Genomic DNA, 19,334 nt, shown 5'->3' on the forward strand with positions numbered 1-19,334 from the left:
GGTAATAGGCAAAATTTGGGCCAGCAACACTGCTGAAACGGGTGTTTTCATTCAATGGGATGACAATCAGGTGTGAGTGAGCACCCTGTTTTATTTAAAGAACATGGATCTATCAGAGTCTTATATTCACAACATGTTTGTGGAAGTGTATCATGGTGTGAATTTCTGAGGAGCTCAGAAAAAGAGTTGTTGATCCTCATCTGGCTGGAAAAGGTTACAAAACCATCTTTAAAGAGTTTGGACTCCACCAATTAAAACCATCTCTAAAGAGTTTGGACTCCACCAATCCAGAGTCAGGCAGATTGTGTACTTAAGGAGGAAATTCAAGACCATTGTTACCCTCCTCAGAAGCGGAGACCAACAAAAATCTCTCCAAGAGCAAGACGTGTTATAGTCCATGAGGTCAAAAAAGGAACCCAGGGTAACTTCTAAGCAACTAAAGTTCTCTCTCAAATTGGCTCATGTTAATGTTAATGAGTCCACCATCAGGAGAACACTGAACAACAAAGGTGTGCATGGCAGGACTGCAAGGAAAAAAACACTGCTCTTTTCTGAAGACTATTGAAAAAATGCTTTGTGGATAGATGAGACCAAAATAGAACTTTTTTGGTTTAAATGAGATGTTATGTTTGGAGAAAGGAAAATACTGCATTCCAGCATAAGAACCTTTTCCAGTGAATTTTGAAGGAAGATATCAAGATAACTGTCCATGATCTGAATCTTAAGAGAAAGTGAAGCATGCAGCAAGACAACGACCCTAAGCACACAAGTCGCCCTAAGTCATTCTAATAGTAAGAATGGTTAAAGAAGAATAATAAAGTGAATGTTTTAGAATGGCTGATCAAAGTCCTGATCTTAAACCAATAGAAATGTTGTGGAAGGACCTGAAGTAACCAGTTCAAGTGAGGAAACCCACCAACATCCCAGAGTTGAAGCCGTTCTGTACTGAGGAACGGGCTAAAATTCCTCCAAACCGATGTGCAGGACTGATGAACAGTTACTGGAAACGTTTAGTTGCAGTTATAGCTGCACAAGGGTGTCCACCAGATACTGAAAACAAAGGTTCACATACTTTTACCCCTCATGGATATGTAATATCGTATTATTTTCCTAAATAAATAAATGACCAAGTATAAATTGGGTTCTCTTTATTTTTATACTTGTGTGGAAATCTGATGTTATTTTAGGTCATATTTGTGCAGACATTTTAAACATTCTAAAGGGTTCACAAACTTTGATGCACTACTGTATCAAAGAAAGGTTAACACGTGTACATGTCTCCTCCAAGATGTGTGGAGCTCTGTCGTTGTACCTTTTTCTAATAAAACTGCTCATGAAACAACTCAAGGTAGATAAAGATGCTTGGATGAGGCAATGTCCATTGTTAAAAGCGTTATACAAATACATTGAATTGAACTGAAAATTGAATTGACTTGCAGAAGGTTTCCTACACTGCCATTGCAAATGGCAGTGTAGGAAACAATATCACTCAGGTGTGCCTGAAGTTCAGGGTGAAAGTCAAAAATCTGAAAACACTCTAATGCTGGCTAAACCACTGCATTTAAATAAAAGATCACACAAAAACTACAATTTTCTATTTCAAGTGAATGATGCGTATTAATAACAATATGACTGGGGACATGCACTAAAAACAGTTCATTTATGATTGAAATTTTTATTTAAATGTGGTATTAGCCAGGATAATACACAGTGACCGCTTGACCAGCAAATGTTTGGTTATTGTACAGCATGAAATTGTAGACTGCTAACAAAATGTCCAAAGATCAGTCCAATAGTAAATTGCTCAGAAGAATTGAACAATTGTCATTTTTTAGTCCTTTTGCTAAAAGGCTGTAATTGCAACCTGGCAGTCTTGTGAAAGGCACACTAGGTTAAATTTGTCTAGATTAGATCATGTCTGGTACTCTGATTTGAAAAAACAACCCTGTCGATTTGAATTTAGTAAATATTCAAACAAGTGTGTGTATGTGAGTGCCTCCTCAATATAATACAAATGTAAATGTTTAATTAAAAACACTTCATAAAAAATAAAACTATTATTATAACAACAGGGTCTTATAGATATATGATAGGTCTTTTATTAGATATCTTAATTATTGAAATAATGCATTTTTTTTCTTCTATATTGCGTAACTCCACATGAACTCTTTTCTGCTTATAAGACCCCACTGAAAAATATGATTATGATGACTAAGATGATTCACAGTAAGTTGCATCACACCTCTACCAGGAGGAAAAAGATTCAAAAACATATATATGGTCTGCCTGAATACCGGATTCTGATTGGCTGGAAGGTGTGCGTTCAAACCGTTGAATGCACAGGTAGTTCCAGTCAGTTTAATCACCGTTCTAAATTAATGCGCCACGTATATATAAAATAAATGTACTATGATACAGTTCATTATTGCTCTCAACTACAGAAAATAGATTTTAAAAACTCAGTTTAATTTTTTAAACTGTATTATAATGGTCAAAGAAAATGAATCAAAATTCAATAACCTTTTGACTGTAGCAGTTACACATGTAAAACCAAGTGCACCGATACAGTTAATCAGATTTTAAAAACTCAGTTTTTAAAAGTTTTATTTTAATGTTTTTTTATTTTGCAAAAAAAAAAAAAAGAAAAAAGAAAAAGAAAAGAATTCAAATGAAATATCTTTTTGCATATATGGGGTACATGTAAAACCAAATGCGCTATAAATGCACCAAATGTCTATTATTCCTACCAACTACTAGAAAATAGATTTGAAAAACTCAGTTACATTTTATTTCATTTTTTTGTTGTTTTCTAAAAAATAATAAAAATTCAATAACTTTAACTGTAGGAGTTACACATGTAAAACTAAATGACTATGGTACAGTCCATTATTCCTATACAAACTACAGCAATTGCAAGTGTCTCATTTTACATATTTTTTGTGCAAAATATTTATAAAAAAAAAAAAAAAAAAAAAGTTGATTGCAGGCATTACACTATTATTCCCATCAACTACAGCATCTAAAAAGTTCCATTGCCTTTCAAAATGTATTTACTTTATTGATTTGTTTGATTTTGTCCAAAAAAAAAAAAAAAAAAAAAAAAAATCATTTTTATTTCATTTAAAGTTATGTTTGTTATTCCTTGTCTAACCCACACATTAAACTACAGTTGCTACGAACTACAATACGTTAAGACAAGCCATTATAACAGAATTCTGAAAGATTTTTTGTAATAGTGATTTAGTAAAATAACCAAATGAGTCACTGCATTTCTTACTGGTGCATGCAGTATTAGCACAGTTACAAAAGGGACTTCTTTACAATCATCTGGCGTCACCCAGATGAGGATGGGTTAAGGCAACCTTGACTAACAAATGACAATACACATTGCTTATGTATTGGTTAATCTTTTTTTTTTTATTATTTTCAATAAATGATGCATGTCAGGGAACAAGAGTACCAAACATTGGATCTTAGAAAAAAATTTTATCCACATACAAAAAAAAATAAAAATAAAAATAATTGGAATGCTGTGCTAAACAGTTAGTTTTACAACAAAAGTTTGAGAGTGGATCTATCTAGATTCAGCATTAATGCACAGCTGTATTACTGCTTGCCATTGCCATTGATAGGCAGGCTCTTGTAGGCATCAGAGTCGAGGAAAGCCTTGATTTTGGGACGGCTGGACAGCTTCTGCACAAAGCCTTTCAGGGCGGGGAAGGAGTCCAGACAGTTTGGGCTCAGCACCTGGTGGTTCAGCAACACTTCAAAGAGACTGTAGTCTGCAAAGGAGATCTGTGGGGGGGGGACCTTAGGGTGAGAACTAAACCATACACATGCTTCAAAGACATTGTGGTTAGTTTTGTGAAAATACACCAAATATTCCACATTATGTGTAGAGCAAGGAGAAAACTAAAAAGTACTGTGGATGAGCAGGAATAATAATTGTTCTATAGAAATGTCGTACCGAGTCACCGACGAGGAAACCACTTTTGCTCTTCGCCAGAACGGCCTCAAACTTACAGAGGTGGTTCGGCAGGTCCTTGATGTATGCATCTTTGCCAGTGTCCTGGGGAACACAGACAAAAATAAGTGCAATTGTCATTCAAGGTTTACCCAGATATTTGTGTAGTCCTGGACAGTGACGGCTGGTGGTGATATTATAAAATGTCCCCAAATGGAGAGCAAATCTAGAGTGTTTCACTTCCTGTAATTGTGTGACAACTGGATCGACAGTCTGGACTAGAAAGAATAATTTATTTATTTGTTTATTTATTTTTTAAATAGTGCCTTTCTACACACTCAACGTCGCTTTACAATTAGAAAGCACTTTACACAGCAAGAGAATCATTTATTTATTTTTAAACAATCACAATTAAGAGCCACAGAAATGAAAAAAAGCTGACTGTTGTGATGCATTTGCCACTATCAATTAAATTGCAGAGAGTATGATGAATCAGACTTGTGTAGAGCTTTGTCTTCTTACTGAACAGGCCGTATAGGATTTCAGAGGTTTTTCTTTTTTTTTTAGATTATTGCGGCCAAAAATGCTTGATTTTGCCGCAACTTTAAAAAACACTTTTAAGTTGTTTTGTGCGGTCTTTCACAGTGATGTTTGTTGGTAAATGAGACCTTTTAGCTGGACTCATGGTCGACACACGTGAATCAGAGAGGGCTTTGGCTAAATGTGCATTCTGACAACGTCACATGTCTTGGCCCAAATCTGCAGAAATTTAAAAAATTACAAGCTCCTCCAAATATTGTAGAGTTTGCTTGAATTTGTGTTCATCTCTGTGATCGTAAAATCCTGGAGGAACTGACTGAAGATAAAGCTTTGTTTAGTAGTTTCTTGGGTGTTAAAAGACAAGAGACTGAATCACTTACATAGTCCTGGTAGATCATTTTCACGTATTTATTACGAAGATCTTCAACTCCATCGTTAAACATATCGATCAGGGCGGCTTCGTTGTCATTCTTCCCGTATGCACCTGCACATGTAAACTGAGTGTCAACAGTAATCCTAATAAACGGTTATACTTGTCTGACTAGAAGTGTATATGTACACTATATACACATTTGGACATAATAGATTAAATTTATTGAAATGTATTGTAAATAAATTATTTACTTAATAGTATATATATTTTCCCCAAAGAAGTGTTTTATTATTCATTATAATTTGTGAGTAATAATCATGAAAAACACTCCTATAAGCAGGTTTAAATTGTATTATAAATTAATAAACTGCAGGACTAGAGCCAAAACCGTGATGAAGACAAAGTAATATACTGTGATATTGCCCCAGATACAAGTGTTCTGGATTTACATACATTTTGAACAGATGTTACAAATAATTACCATGTTTGCGTCCCAAATGCCTCAAAAAGGTATTTGACTGAAACAAAACAAAGTCACCATCCTGGAACTTAGGCAACTGTCCGAAAACCTATAAAATATCAAAATAGGAAGTCATTAAAATATTTATTTAAAAAAAAAATAATAGTTACTTTATTCACTGTTGCAACTCCAGATAATATTTAGCCTACTTTGGAGGATAAACAGCAGAGAAGTAGATAAAAGTGCACATCTGTAACAGCATCTGTACAAGACACTCACACAGGTTTTCTTCAGGTCTCCCTTCGTCCACTCATCAAAGCTCACCACAACTTCCTTCCACTCCTGACCCTGGTCAGACAGCATGATCCGCAGAGCACCACATCGTCCTGGCACAGCACATAACATCAAAAAGGTCATTACTATGGTAACAGGATTTTCTAATCTCTTCTGCATGCATGTACTATGTCTCCTTTAAGCAAACGCTAACATGAATTCATTTATTAGGAGATTTGCTATAATAATCACCAACTGCTGTTAAGAAATCTCTTTAATTCATTTAGATGTCTGATCTACTTTTGTATCAGATTAATGCAAAATAAAACACGATAAACTAGTGTTAAGAGTGACTCTGCCACTCTCTCTTGCATGGTTCATATGCAAATCAAACTTTGCCCCCACTTTAGGTCAGAGAGAGCTGTAAAGCTCCCTTTTATTTGGTCGGTTTGCTTCGTTGCCAAATCAAATAGGTCTTGCTGAGTCATTATTGCGTCTGTTTTTTTTTTTTTTTTATTTCTTAGTATTTAGAGAAAGTTTCGTTGATATTCAGATTCCCCACAAAGGCAGCTAACAGCCAGAAAGACCATGAGATGTTTTGTTCAGAAAGACCCGAGGGGTCAAGAGCAAGTCATATGACTGTGGTAGAGATTAAGTAAATGATTGTCACATACCTCTCACAGCAAAGTATGTTATGGTGTAGGGTGGCACTGTGAAGGGGGGGGAAAGAGAGAATACAATGAATACTTGTGCATCAATTTCAAACAGTAACTCAATCACATCATATTTGTGGATTATTATAATGCTACTGATGCACGTTGAGGACATGTTCTGCATTTTGTGTAGTGAAACAGGAAGCTGTGGCATAGTTCTGATTCATCTTGTCATGCTCCATTAACACTTACAAGGTTGCTTTAATTTTAACTTAATTCAGAACTGTTGATTTTACTGCATTGTCTACAGATGTTTTTTGAACTAGATGCGTTTTTTTTTTTTAAACCCCACTCCTTCACGTGATATTTAAAAAAAAATAGAAAACAGTCATTTAAACTACACTGACCCTGACCGGGATAAAAGCATATACTTAAGATTAATGCATTCTTTTATGCGTCGATCAGGGCCGTCATTATGCTCCCATGATAGTGTTAATGATCACAACCTTTATTCATCCCATTTGTCTGCCTGAGACTAAAAACCACCTCAACTTTTTTGGTCTGGTTCTGCAGGATCCTAATCTCAATGCTCAGCTCCACTGAAACAGTGTTTCAATGCAACTGGTGTGTTGTGCAACATGGTTTCAAGCCAAGAAACCGTTTGTGCCTACTTTTCACCCTGACGATAATCAAAGCTGTTCATTTTCATTCAACAATGCAGCTTATAAATAAATGCATGTAAATATGAATGCACTACATTAATGTCATGCGTGGTTGACGAAACCATGTCCAGCAGTTTTGATTCACAGAAGATAATGTGATCACTGTCTGTGCCAAGCCTCGCTGGGTGTAATTAAGTATTGTAATTTAAATGCATATAGTTTAATCTTCCATTCAAAACATTAACATGAAAAACTAATCTGCTGTACTGCATTGCTCATGCATGTTATCAACTGCACTGTTGCTAGGTTCTAGATAACAAAAAACCCAAAACAATGGACACTTGAGACGGACGCATTGGTGCATGGCATCTCTAAGGAATGGATGAATACAGGAACTAGATAATCATCACCACAGTCACAAGGTCTCAGGAGACCAACAATGGACTGTATACCATAATTAAGTGGATGCATAATGCAGTTTGATAACTGTAGTTCCAAAATTTGAATTTTTTTTTTTTTTTTTTTTTTTTTTTTTTAGACCAAATCACAAATCAACCAATGGAGTCACGGACTAAATAAAACTACATAGCAACTGGTAGCTGATTGGTTCTTTTATTATTATTATTATTATTATTATTATTATTATTATTATTATTAAATCTTTGTCATTCTTAAAAAGTTGTTTACCATTTGTTTTTACTTATTTTTGCAAATCTTGAACAAAGAAATATTGCACGTATATATTCAGATATTTATTTAAATTTTCTCTATAAAAAAAAGTTGCACTAGTATTTTGTTGGGTGTTCGTGTATTGTTGTCCTCCAGTTCTGCACACTTCACTCAACTAAAACACACAACCATGCAATTCGTATATCGTGCAAAAATAAATATATTTACATATCGTGATTTTGACTGCATATTTGCATTCGTTCACAAACTTTGCACTCAAGACTTCCAGAGTGAATGAATAAAGTGATATACAAGCCTGGATATAAACTAGGTCTTGCAATAGCTCGCGCTAAACAAGATAACACAATAATGAAGAAATAAATGCATTTCTCTACTTACTGTTTGTTGATTAAGTGCTGGTTTATTGCAGTGACTGCGCCCGTGTATGTATAGAAGTGATCTGCACAGAGACCACAGAGCTTTCCCCCTTTTATACAAGCTTAGAATTTTTTTGATGAGTCATGCTAATCTGGCTTTCTTCCCGGATGTTTTGTATATAAATGACTCGAAGAACCGGTTTCCTTTATGAAGTGGCCAGTGCGACCAGATTGTACGATTTACCTTATTTCGACACCACTGTGTCGAGACTAAACTAATTATTGCACTTTAAAAAGTCCAGACGCTGAGTTTAATACCTGGATTCCACTGAACTTGAAGATTCATGGACGAATCGATTCAAAGGAATCGAATGTTAAGCATGAATCAATCAAATGTTTTGCTTTTTTCCCCTTTGTTTGTAAGCGTGCGTTTTCACAATGTTGTCACCTAGACATTCTTGCTTGTTTATTTCTTTGGTTACTGAATGTTTGGTTATAGTATAGGTCGAAATTATAGCCTGCACAACTGTAACGAATCACGAATCAAGTAATTCAGTTCCCTTAAACAGGATCATTCAACAGAAATAATGAACCAGTAAAGTTGCTCACAGCAGCCATCAGTACTTTTGTGAAAGTTTTATAATCAGTTATATTGTAGTAAAATGTAAATATATTTGTTGCTGAGTCATGCTAATCTGACTTCCAGTGTCTAAAGGACAGATTAGCTCTTAACACACCTTTACCGTTATTGGTCTTTAATGGTATCCACTAGACATAACATGCAACCAATAGAAGGCAACAAATTACCAGTAGAAACCCAAAGGGACCATTACAGTTTCCATTAAAACCAATACAAATCCCCATTATAGCCATTAATACCATAACAAATTCTATGTGGGTTTCTATTGTTTCTTTCAGCAGGATGGGAAGAAACAACCAGGACTTGTTAGTGATCAAGTTTTTAGTTAACTTTTTTGAGTGAACAAATTGATTCTTTTTTCAAACACTAAGTGAGTCAGAGGAAATTATTTATAAGCATGAGAGGTTTTGTTTAACATTTTATATACCGTTGAGATTATGTAACTCTCTCACCTGTCAGAAGCAGTCTCACAAGTGACACGTACACACCTCATGTAAAATCACCATCTTTCATTTTGAATGGGGAGTGGCAAAAACATGACTTGCAGCAAAGGTGAAAAAAAAAAGAGCTGGATTAATCTTTATGCAAATTAGAAGCAGTAACCACATAGCGCTGAACAATCCTGACTCAGGACCAATTAATGGTCTGTGTGCAGTGGATATAAAAACTCTACACAACCCTTAAGCCGTTTCTCACAAAAAACAAAAACAAACACCCAAGCTCAAATAAATCACTCCAAACCATGTGGCAAAATGTGTTATGGTCTGATGAGACGAATTACAAAAGGTTTAATAATTCCAAATTTCCAAAAGGAATGTTTTGTTGTAAAATAAATGCACATCAACAAAATAACACCATCGCCATGGTGAAGCATGGTGGTGGCAGTATCATGCTTAAGGACTGCTGTTCTTCAGCCAGTACTGGGCTTTTATCAAGGTGATCATTAAGAAAATCATTAATAGCTACCAATATCAGTTGATTTTAGTGCAAAATCTTCAAGTGTCTGCTAGTAAGCTGAAGATGAAAAGGAATTGCATGTTTCAGAACGACAATGAGCCAAAGAATATATCCAAATCAACAAAGGAACTGCTTAACCAAAAGATTATCAGTGGCCTATGCAGAGTCCAGACCTGAATCCAACTACAAATCTGTGGGGTGACCTGAAGTGGGCTGTGCACAGGCAATGCCCTCCCAATTGGATGGAATGTTTTTGCAAGAAAAAGTTGGAAAATATTGCCAAGCCAAGATGTGCCATGCTTATAGACTCTTACTCAAAAAGACTGGGTGGTATAATAAAATCAAAAGGTGCTTCAAATAAAAGTACTAGTTTAGGGGTGTGCACACTTGTTCAACTAGGATATTATAAGTGTTTTATTTTTCTTTTTTTTCCCCCCTTTTAAGTTTCAGATTGGTTTTCACTTTATTTGTATACTTTTCAATTGCACATTAAAGGTGAGAGAAGATCTAACATGATTTATCTTAGTGTCATTCTTTTACTTCTCAAAAACCTGCTATTTTAATAGGAGTGTGTAGACTTTTTAGATTGTAGATTGTAGATAGTTTACTCTGCCATACATTTCTCCCAAAAAAAATCATACATAAACTGTTATTTATAGCAGTATCTCAGTAATCTGTAATGCATGAGCTCAAGATGCATGATTGTAAATTTTAATTCTTAAATATATTACGAATTATTTGCTGACAGAAGGTTTCCTACACTGTCATTGCTCTTTGTGAGTTCATTTGTAAACCTTACTCATAGAGAGACACGCCTTGTGGTAGATAAACACTTGCCAGATTCTGTCGGAAGTATGGACGTCAAACAACGAGTTGCATGCGAGGCCAAAAGGCGTGGCAAAAAGATGCAAGTTCATGGTGACAGTTCATCAAAACCACTGCATTAAAAAAAACACAACTGCAATTTGGTCTTTCAAGTTAATGATACCAATTAATAATAGTATGACTGGGGACATTCACTAAAAACAATTCACTAATGATTTTAAGTTTAAATACGGTATTAGCCAGGATACTACACATATTGAGCTGGGTTTTTTTTTTTTTCAAACAGTGTGATATTTTAAGACAGTGATAGCTTGATCCTGCAAATGTTTGGTTACTGTACAGGATGAGCCTGTAGACTGCACAATATTTTAAATGCCATTCTAGATATAGTTAACTCTATATCTAGAACAAAACTTCCAAAGTTCAGCTCAATAGTAAATGGCTCAGAATTGCATCAATGAAATGAATCACAGTAGCGAATAGCAATATCTTCTGGCTGTATCTATTGTTTCTAGGCTGTCCTTGGGCTAAATGTAGGCTATCTTTTGCTATCTGGCAGTCTTGTGAAAGGCACACTAGTGCATTAACAAATCTGTCTGGCAACTGATTTGAATAAACCAGCATGTCTATTTGTATTGATTAAACAGTCAAACAATCGTGTGTGTGTGTGTGTGTGTGTGTGTGTGTGTGTGTGTGTGTGTGTGTGGGCGCGTGCCTCCTCCTCCTCCTTTTATATAATAAATATATAGGTCACTTAAATGCAAGATAAAAACATTACAAACTTCATAAAACACTATTATTACCACAAGGTCTTATAAATAGATATAAGAAATGATTTTAAAAATATTTCTTAAATAAGTTTTTATAATGGATATCCTAAAAATACATACTTTTTTGTATCATCATGCCTCTCTCCCTCTCTTTCTCTTTCTCTTTCTCTCTCTCTCTCTCTCTCTCTCTCTCTCTCTCTCTCTATATATATATATATATATATATATATATATATATATATATATATATATATATATATGCAATCAAAATATCAGGTTTATGTCAAAATGTAAAGACTTTCAGCTGTTTGCAATGAACAAATCAAACAAAAGCAAGTGAAATAGTTTCAAGTTGAATGCTTCAAGTGTTTTCCCCAAATTCAACTGAAAATGAAACATATAATGACTTCTCCAGTTTCAAAATTATTCAACCCCCTGAATATAATCCACACAATAGCACGGATATGCAGAACAGGTGTTGTCTCAAGCACATCTGCAACTAATCAAGGATCTCATTAGTTGCACTAGGTGTGCTTCAGCTGGAACACATGAAATACCTGAACTGGCCAGGGGTATGTTAAGTGTACACTACCTGGATGGGGAAGAAAAAGGAAGCCGTCAATGGCTGCAACCAGATTTCTGAGAAGGCAGGTTGTGAAAAACCCTCGAGGGACTGCAAAAGACCTGTAGCAAGACTTGGTGGTAACAGGCACTGAGGTTTCAGTGAGCACAGTAAGGCGCATACTAAACGCAGAAGGTTTCCATGCCAGAACTCCAAGATGTTCATCACTACTGACTCAAAAGCACAAGAAAAGTCACTCAAAATCATATAAATAAGACACAGAAGTTTTGGGATTCTGTTCTTTGGAGCGATGAAACAAAACTGGAACTTTTCAGCATCATAGATCAGCCGTATGTCTGGTGGAAGAATGAAGAGAGAACACTCTGTCCACAGTCAAGCATGGTGGTGGCTCGGTGATGCTCTGGGGCTGCTTTGCATCCTTTGGCACTGGAAACCTGCAGCGTGTGGAAGGCAAGATGGATTCATTGAAGTATCATGAAATCCTAGGAGAAAAAATGTCATGCCATCTGTGAGGAAGCTGAAGCTTGGGTTTCATTGAACATTCCAACAGGACAATGATCTCAAGCATTCCTCAAATTCCACCAAGGCTTGGTTGAAGAAGAAGTCTTGGGAGAGTCTACAGGGCCATCACATTCACCTGACTTGGACCCCATAGAAAATCTCTGGTGGGATTTGAAGAAGGCGGTTGCAGCACGCAAACCCAAGAATATTACTGAACTGGAGGCCATTGCTCATGAGGAATGGGATAAGATTCCTCAGGAACACTGCCAGAAGTTATGCATCTCGTTTGCAGCAGGTCATAACAGCAAAAGGGTGCTCTACTAAGTACCAAAGATGATTGTCATGAAGGGGTTGAATAATTTTGAGACTGGAGAAATCATTATAAGTTGCATTTTCAGTTGAATTTGGGGAAACCACTTGAAGCCTTCGTTGTGTTGAACTATTTCAATTGCTTTTGTATGATTTGTTCATTGCAAACAGCTGAAAGTCTGGAAACTTTTAAATAAACCTGATTGGGGGTTGAATTTTTATTGCAACTGTATATTCTCATTACAGATTATCTCATTACAGTGGCACATATGCAGGGGTGGGAGATATTAGGCAGCAAGTGAACAGTCAGTTCTTGAAGTTGAGGTCCAAAACAGCAGGTCTTATAAGGTGTACCTAGTATGCAGTGATTAGTACCTACCAAAAGTGGTCCAAGGAAGGACGACTGGTGAACCGGTGACAGGGTCATGAGCACCCAATGCTCATGGGTGCGCGTGGGGATTGGAAGGCTAGTCCGTCTGGTCTGATCCCACAGAAGAGCTACTGTAGCACAAATTGCTGAAAAAGTGAATGCTGGCTCTGATAGAAAGTTGTCAGAACACACAGTGCATCACAGCTGTCAGTCATAGCTGCAGACCGGTCAGAATGCCCATGCTGACCACGGTCCACACTGAAAGCACCTACAATGGGCACGTGAGCATCAGAACTGGACCATGGAGCAATGGAAGAAGGTGGCTTGGTCTGATGAATCACATTTTTTTTTACATCACGCGGACTGCCGGGTGTGTCTTTGTCACTTATCTGGGGAAGAGATGGAACCAGGATGAACTATGGGAAGAAGGCAAGCCGGCAGAGGCAGTGTGACGCACTGGGAAACCTTGTGTCCTGGAATTCATGTGGCTGTTACTTTGACATGTACCACCTACCTAAATATTGTTCCAGACCACGTATACCCCTTCATGGCAATGGTATTCCCTAATGGCAGTGGCCTCTTTCAGTAGGATAATGCACAATGCCACACTGCAGAAATTGTTCAGGATTCCCCCGACCTCAATCCGATCGAGCATCTATGGGATGTGCTGGACAAATAAGTCAGATCCATGGAGACCTCACCTTGCAACTTACATGACAAGAACTGCTGATAGCATCTTATTCCACCTGCTGTTAGCAGAACAGCAGATCTGCCGTTAACATCCTATTCCAAAACATAGTAATTACTATAGAATTGACTCCTCATTTGCTGCAATAACAGCCTTGACTCTTCTGGGAAAGCTTTCCACTAGAGTTTGGAGCGTGGCTGTGGGGATTTGTGATCATTCAGCTACAAGAGCATTAGTGAGGTCAGGCGCTGATGTTGGGTGAGGAGACCTGGGGTACAGTCAGTGTTCCAGTTCATCCCACTCCAACTTTGGCAAACCATGTCTTCATGGAGCTCGCTTTGTGCACAGGGACATTGTCATGCTGGTACAGGTTTGGGCCTTTTAGGTCCAGTGAAGAGAAATTGAAATGCTAAAGCATACACAGACATTCCAGTCAACTGTGCGGCAGTCATTTGGAGAAGGCCTACATATGGGTGTGATGATCAAGTTTCCACACACTTTTGCCCATATAGTGTATCTACAAATTAAAATGAGCTGTAAATGAGAATGCTTTACACGTATTTATGGGATTACCTTTATTTTTGCTCAGATTTATTTTTGCAAATGATTTGTCAGTGTAAGTCTTTTCATAACTTTCCATTTGGAGGCTTGTTCCTTTAAATAGATCTTCTTGAGACTGATTTAGCAAGCTTTGAGGTGTGTGGTAATTTCTGAGGCCTTTCACAACTATTATGCAATCCAACTTGTAACTGACATTCTTTCCTAAATCATTTATCTAATTTTATGTAAACAGTGAGTGAATACATCATAAGGAGACTCTTCTTCTTCCAAAATGATAAATGTCTCATTACTGTAACAGTCAGAAGTAGAGCTGTTCCTTAATGTTTTCTGCCACATGAAGGTCATCAGGACAGAAGACTTTGTGATTTTTTTTTTGGGTCATTTTATTGTCTTATTAACTTCAACACATAAAAAAGAGAGGCTGATGAGGGAACGACTGTTTATAGCTGCTATAATATACGTGATAAATGATAAAAAAAATACTGTACATGTGTTGTTCTTTAATAATGAGAAATTGTTCATTTCTATTTAAATTGTAATTATTTACAAAAAGAGAAGTAAAATGCTTAAGGATGTGCTGTTACTGGAAAATAATCAACCTCAGGTTGGTAACAGTAACTATGCTTTGCACGTCACACCATACTGTGATTAATTATGTTCCTATAACAGGACAATCCATCATGTTGTATTCCTTACTTATATGGGTAAATAAAAGATTAACCATTGTTGTACAAAACAATAGGCAATTTTTAGTTACCACAGTGCAACATATCATCGCATGTCATACTACAAAACATGGATTTTTGAGCACACACACACACACACACACACACACACACACACACACACACACACATGGGTTTCTATGCTATACATTAAAAAAAAAAAAAAAAATTCCAGAGTTGTAAATCTTCCACTCATGTTAAAATCTCATGTATATTTTTACTGCATGCTATAGGGTGTTTTTCACTTGTTCTTCTCTCTATGGAGCTTGTTATTCAGTATCTTTTTCCCAGCTGAGTATCACCTCTAAGCATGAGGGACCAGATTCTGTTGCTACCCAAACGTATGCATGCAACCAAGGCTCAGTGGTTTCAAGATTTGTATGAGAATCTTTTCTCAAGACGTAGAAATGCAATTTTTGTAGGTTCAGGTCTTTGTAAAGATGTTGCTTGGACATTACATTCAGCAACTTTTTCTACTGCAATGTTTAAAAAAAATAGCAGAGGTAAATAAGTGCAAGATTTAAATCACGAGGTGTAGATATTTTGCCAGTGACATCTCTTACTGGTAAAATAGCTCTCCTCTCTGCATTTGGTGCATTTTGTAACGTAGAGAAAATGTTGGGAGTCAACCACAATTTGACTTACAACATTCACTTAAAAGAGTTGACTCAAAGATTTGATTACTTTCGCGAATGACACATCTCTACTTTTTATATTGTCCAGAAGGCTGTTTGATTAACGTTTGCACATAAAAATAAAAAAGACTACATCTAAAACAACACATTTGATCAGGAATTTCCAGAGAGTTCCTCGAGGCAGGGGTTCAAATGTAAAAAAAAAAAAAAAAAAAAAAAAAGGGCTATATCACTTAAGAGCTAATTTTACTACTTTACTACTTTAACTACTTTACTAACTTTAATATAACCACATATACTTATCACCCCAGTAGACATTGTGTGTGTGGCCAAAATAATGAATATGACTATGACACTAATAATATAACCTAATGGTATTTTATTTTTTTACATTTATAGAAATAATTACAACAATATGGCAACTTGTACTGGAGAAATGAATCCAAAGAATCTTTAAAAGAACATTTTAACATTATGAAATAAATAAAAAAAACCCTACAGTATTACCATCCACAAATGTAGTGTACACCCACTGTATGTCACGTACTGTAAAAGTCAGTAGCACTGTTAATTTCACAATTAAATTTACATTTGCCAGCAGCACTTTGATTTCCATAAAACTGCGGCAGTGCTTGCTGAACTGGCTTTTTAGCCTCAAATCTTGTCATTTTTGCCTTCTAAATTTCGTTTTAAAAAGATAAATTGAGATTTTAATGATCTTACATCACAATTTTTTCATATCACAGCTATAGGACAAAATTTGCCACATTATTTAACAAGGGGCAAGCTCCTCTATGTACAGTGGGGGGAATAAGTACTGAACGAGTCAACATTTTTTTAAGTAAATATATTACCAATGAAGATATTCATATGAAATTTTCACCAGACTTCAGTATTAACTCAAGACATTCAAACATTAAAGTTCACTGTAAAAAAATGTTGACGCGTTCAATGTTGACTGATTTCCCGCACTGTATTTCCTCCACTGTGTATAGTATATTGGCTATCTTGAAAAGTGGGTTCATTATAATTCTATGATGCGACTGCAGCTCATGCTGAATGGAGCAGACACTTTCAGTTTATAGCATCTGCTCTCCAACTGAACAAAATGTTTTTTATTTATATAGAAAAGCAAAACGACAGTGGGGGCGTTGCTGCTGCGGCAAGGGTAATTGCTGTATGGCTGAACAGAACACAGTGTAACACCGGTAACACTCTTTGTAAACATATGATGTCTCTTTTGCAACTATCTGTCTCACCTTTTTTCATCGATGTTGATAAGGAAGCTATCCCTTTCGCTGCCTCCTTTTTCAGTTTTTCTTTAATTTTCTGCCATCTCTGTCTGTTTGGCATCGTGCCTTTACTGCCTATGTAACATACATATAATATAACAAGTCCCATCGTGGCCCTGTGTGTGCGGAGTTTGCATGTTCTCCCCGTGCTGCGGGGGTTTCCTCCAGGTACTCCGGTTTCCTCCCCCAGTCCAAAGACATGCATGGTAGTCTGATTGGCATGTCTAAAGTGTCCGTAGTGTATGAATGGGTGTGTGTGTTTGTGTGCCCTGTGATGGATTGGCACCCTGTCCAGGGTGTACTCTGCCTCGTGTCCGATGCTTCCTGGGATTGGCACCAGGTTCCCCATGACCCTGAAAAGGATTAAGTGGTCTAGAGGATGGATGGATGGATGGATGGATAATATAACAAGGTTACTTGCATGTCTGGAACTGTAACGAACTTGAGTAGCTAGTACTTACCAACACTACCGATGATAAGCATATAAAATGCTACTAATATTATGAAAAGATTAGAGAAGAGCTAGTGGTTTCAGCATACCTGTTTGCCTGGTGATGCGACACGCATCGCTGACTGCAAACGTGATTCGGACAAATAAATAGGAAAGCTCTCCTACTTTCTTGTGATTAATTTGCTAGCTAATATAATTGTTTGTTAATTAATGTTAAGATGGGCACTTTTAAGTTATTTAGAGAAAGGGCAGGAACTGGAGCGCCCATAACACCCCCCCCATTCTGCATGCCCCTGTATTTGATAGTCTAAAGCTTTTAAATCTGATTCTAAACCTTTAAATCTATTACTGGAGTCATTTCTCAATAACTTGTTTTTAGTTTTACTCAAGTATGATTATTAGGTACATTATACATCACTGTATAGTAACATAAACCATTGGGGGGGCTTTCCTAAAGAGGGAATAGCAACCCAACCCAACAGATGTATCACAGATGTAAGTGAAACATATGGTGATTCATAATGGGGGAAAAAAGCTTTATTGGAAAAACATGGAAATGCAGTATATAGGCTCCATGCGACTGCTTTTGTCTTTTTCTTGTGGGACACTGAATAAGTAGCATAGAATAAACTTGAGAATAAATGAAGCAGCTACAAAAGATGTTTGTTTATTTTTAATCAAAGTTCAAAGTTATGACAGTGAACCAACCTGTGAACCAAAATGTGCATAGAATCTTAAAAGCATCATTTAGCCTTAAACATTACATAACCATAACAGAAAAATTTAAGCCACTAAAAACTATTTTATATAACCTACAGTATATTCCCAGTAATTTAAAAGAATAACTGCTCATCTCCACATCTAAGTGTTCCGCCTCAGTATAATTGGGCATAATGTTTTAAAAATTTGATTTCACCATTTGCAACTAATGCTGGTCCTTTATGTAGTCCATTTAGTAAATAACCTCTAGTTCTTTGTCTCTGAATTGTAGGAGGGTGTCATTTCCCTAAACATTTCCTTTGACCTCGACCTTTTTGGATTTTAAGCCCTGATTACAGCCTTAAGGCGAAGCATGCATTGTTCAACTCCAGAGGGGATTATTTCTCACATAAAGGTAGAGCAGAGGCATATGGGCCATGACGTTTAATGCATAATAGTTAAGCATAAAAACCACATTCCTCAAGGGTATAGGAGCATGTTAGAGCCTGCAGCTGTCTGCTGCTAAGTCAGATTTTTCCAGAAGATAAGAAACAAGAATGAGTAATGTACAGTGTTAGACCCTAGTTCGCTTGTATCCTATTATGTCAGCCTAATGATTAAATATAAATCCAAAATGTAGATGTAGACGTACACTAACAGTTACAGTGTAGAGTGCACTTTGCACTCAGGATTTTAAGATACCCCTTAAACATTAATGTGTTAAGTGCTGCGTTACAGTTATAGGCATGTGTTTTATTCAGTTCTGCTTTAGCCACCTTGAATATCCATCCAGGGCCCAGGCGCAGACCTGACTCAGTATTTCAGCAGAGTGAACAAGTACTTGAAAAAGTACTGCAGGAGATCTAATAAATGTATTTTAAAAATCTCAAACTGGACTCGTCTCAAAACTGGACTACTGCAAGGCAGTACTCTCAGGTCTCCCAGCCAGCTCCATCAAACCCCTTCAGATGATTCAGAATGCAGCAGCATGCCTCGTCTTCAACCAGCCCAAAAGAACCCAAATCACACCCCTCTTCATCTCCCTCCACTGGCTTCCTGTAGCCACCCGAATCAAATTCAAGGACGTGATACTCACATTCAAGACTTTGTCTGGAACAGCACCACCCTACCTCAACACTCTCCTGAAGGCTTACGTTCCCTCATGCAATCTGCGATCGGTTAACGCCTGGTATAGTACCTACTCAGCGTGGCTCAAGGTCCCTTTCCAGAACCTTCACACCAACTGTCCCTCAGCGGTGGAAAGAACTTCCAACCTCAATCCTGACCGCAGAATCTGTCACTATCATTAAAAAAACAGCTAAAGTCCCACCTCTTCCATGAGCACTTAACTAACCCC

General features: G+C 36.9%; 1 protein-coding gene across 1 annotated transcript in view; it reads right to left on the reverse strand.

The window, feature by feature from the left end:
• Window positions 1-3,391: 3,391 nt before the first annotated feature.
• LOC108275325 (glutathione S-transferase P) overlaps window positions 3,392-19,334 on the reverse strand; it is a 69,477-nt gene continuing 53,534 nt past the window's right edge. The window contains exons 2-8 of the mRNA XM_017486079.3: window positions 7,994-8,049; window positions 6,285-6,320; window positions 5,617-5,723; window positions 5,359-5,446; window positions 4,885-4,988; window positions 3,968-4,069; window positions 3,392-3,795 (exon numbers count right to left, since the gene is read on the reverse strand). Of these exons, the coding sequence (XP_017341568.1) occupies window positions 3,607-3,795; window positions 3,968-4,069; window positions 4,885-4,988; window positions 5,359-5,446; window positions 5,617-5,723; window positions 6,285-6,320; window position 7,994 (627 nt within the window). The 5' untranslated portion in view covers window positions 7,995-8,049 and the 3' untranslated portion in view covers window positions 3,392-3,606. The remainder of the gene's footprint in view (window positions 3,796-3,967; window positions 4,070-4,884; window positions 4,989-5,358; window positions 5,447-5,616; window positions 5,724-6,284; window positions 6,321-7,993; window positions 8,050-19,334) is intronic.

The sequence above is a fragment of the Ictalurus punctatus genome, chromosome 14 (genome assembly GCF_001660625.3).
Source record: "Ictalurus punctatus breed USDA103 chromosome 14, Coco_2.0, whole genome shotgun sequence".
Taxonomy (NCBI): Eukaryota; Metazoa; Chordata; class Actinopteri; order Siluriformes; family Ictaluridae; genus Ictalurus; species Ictalurus punctatus.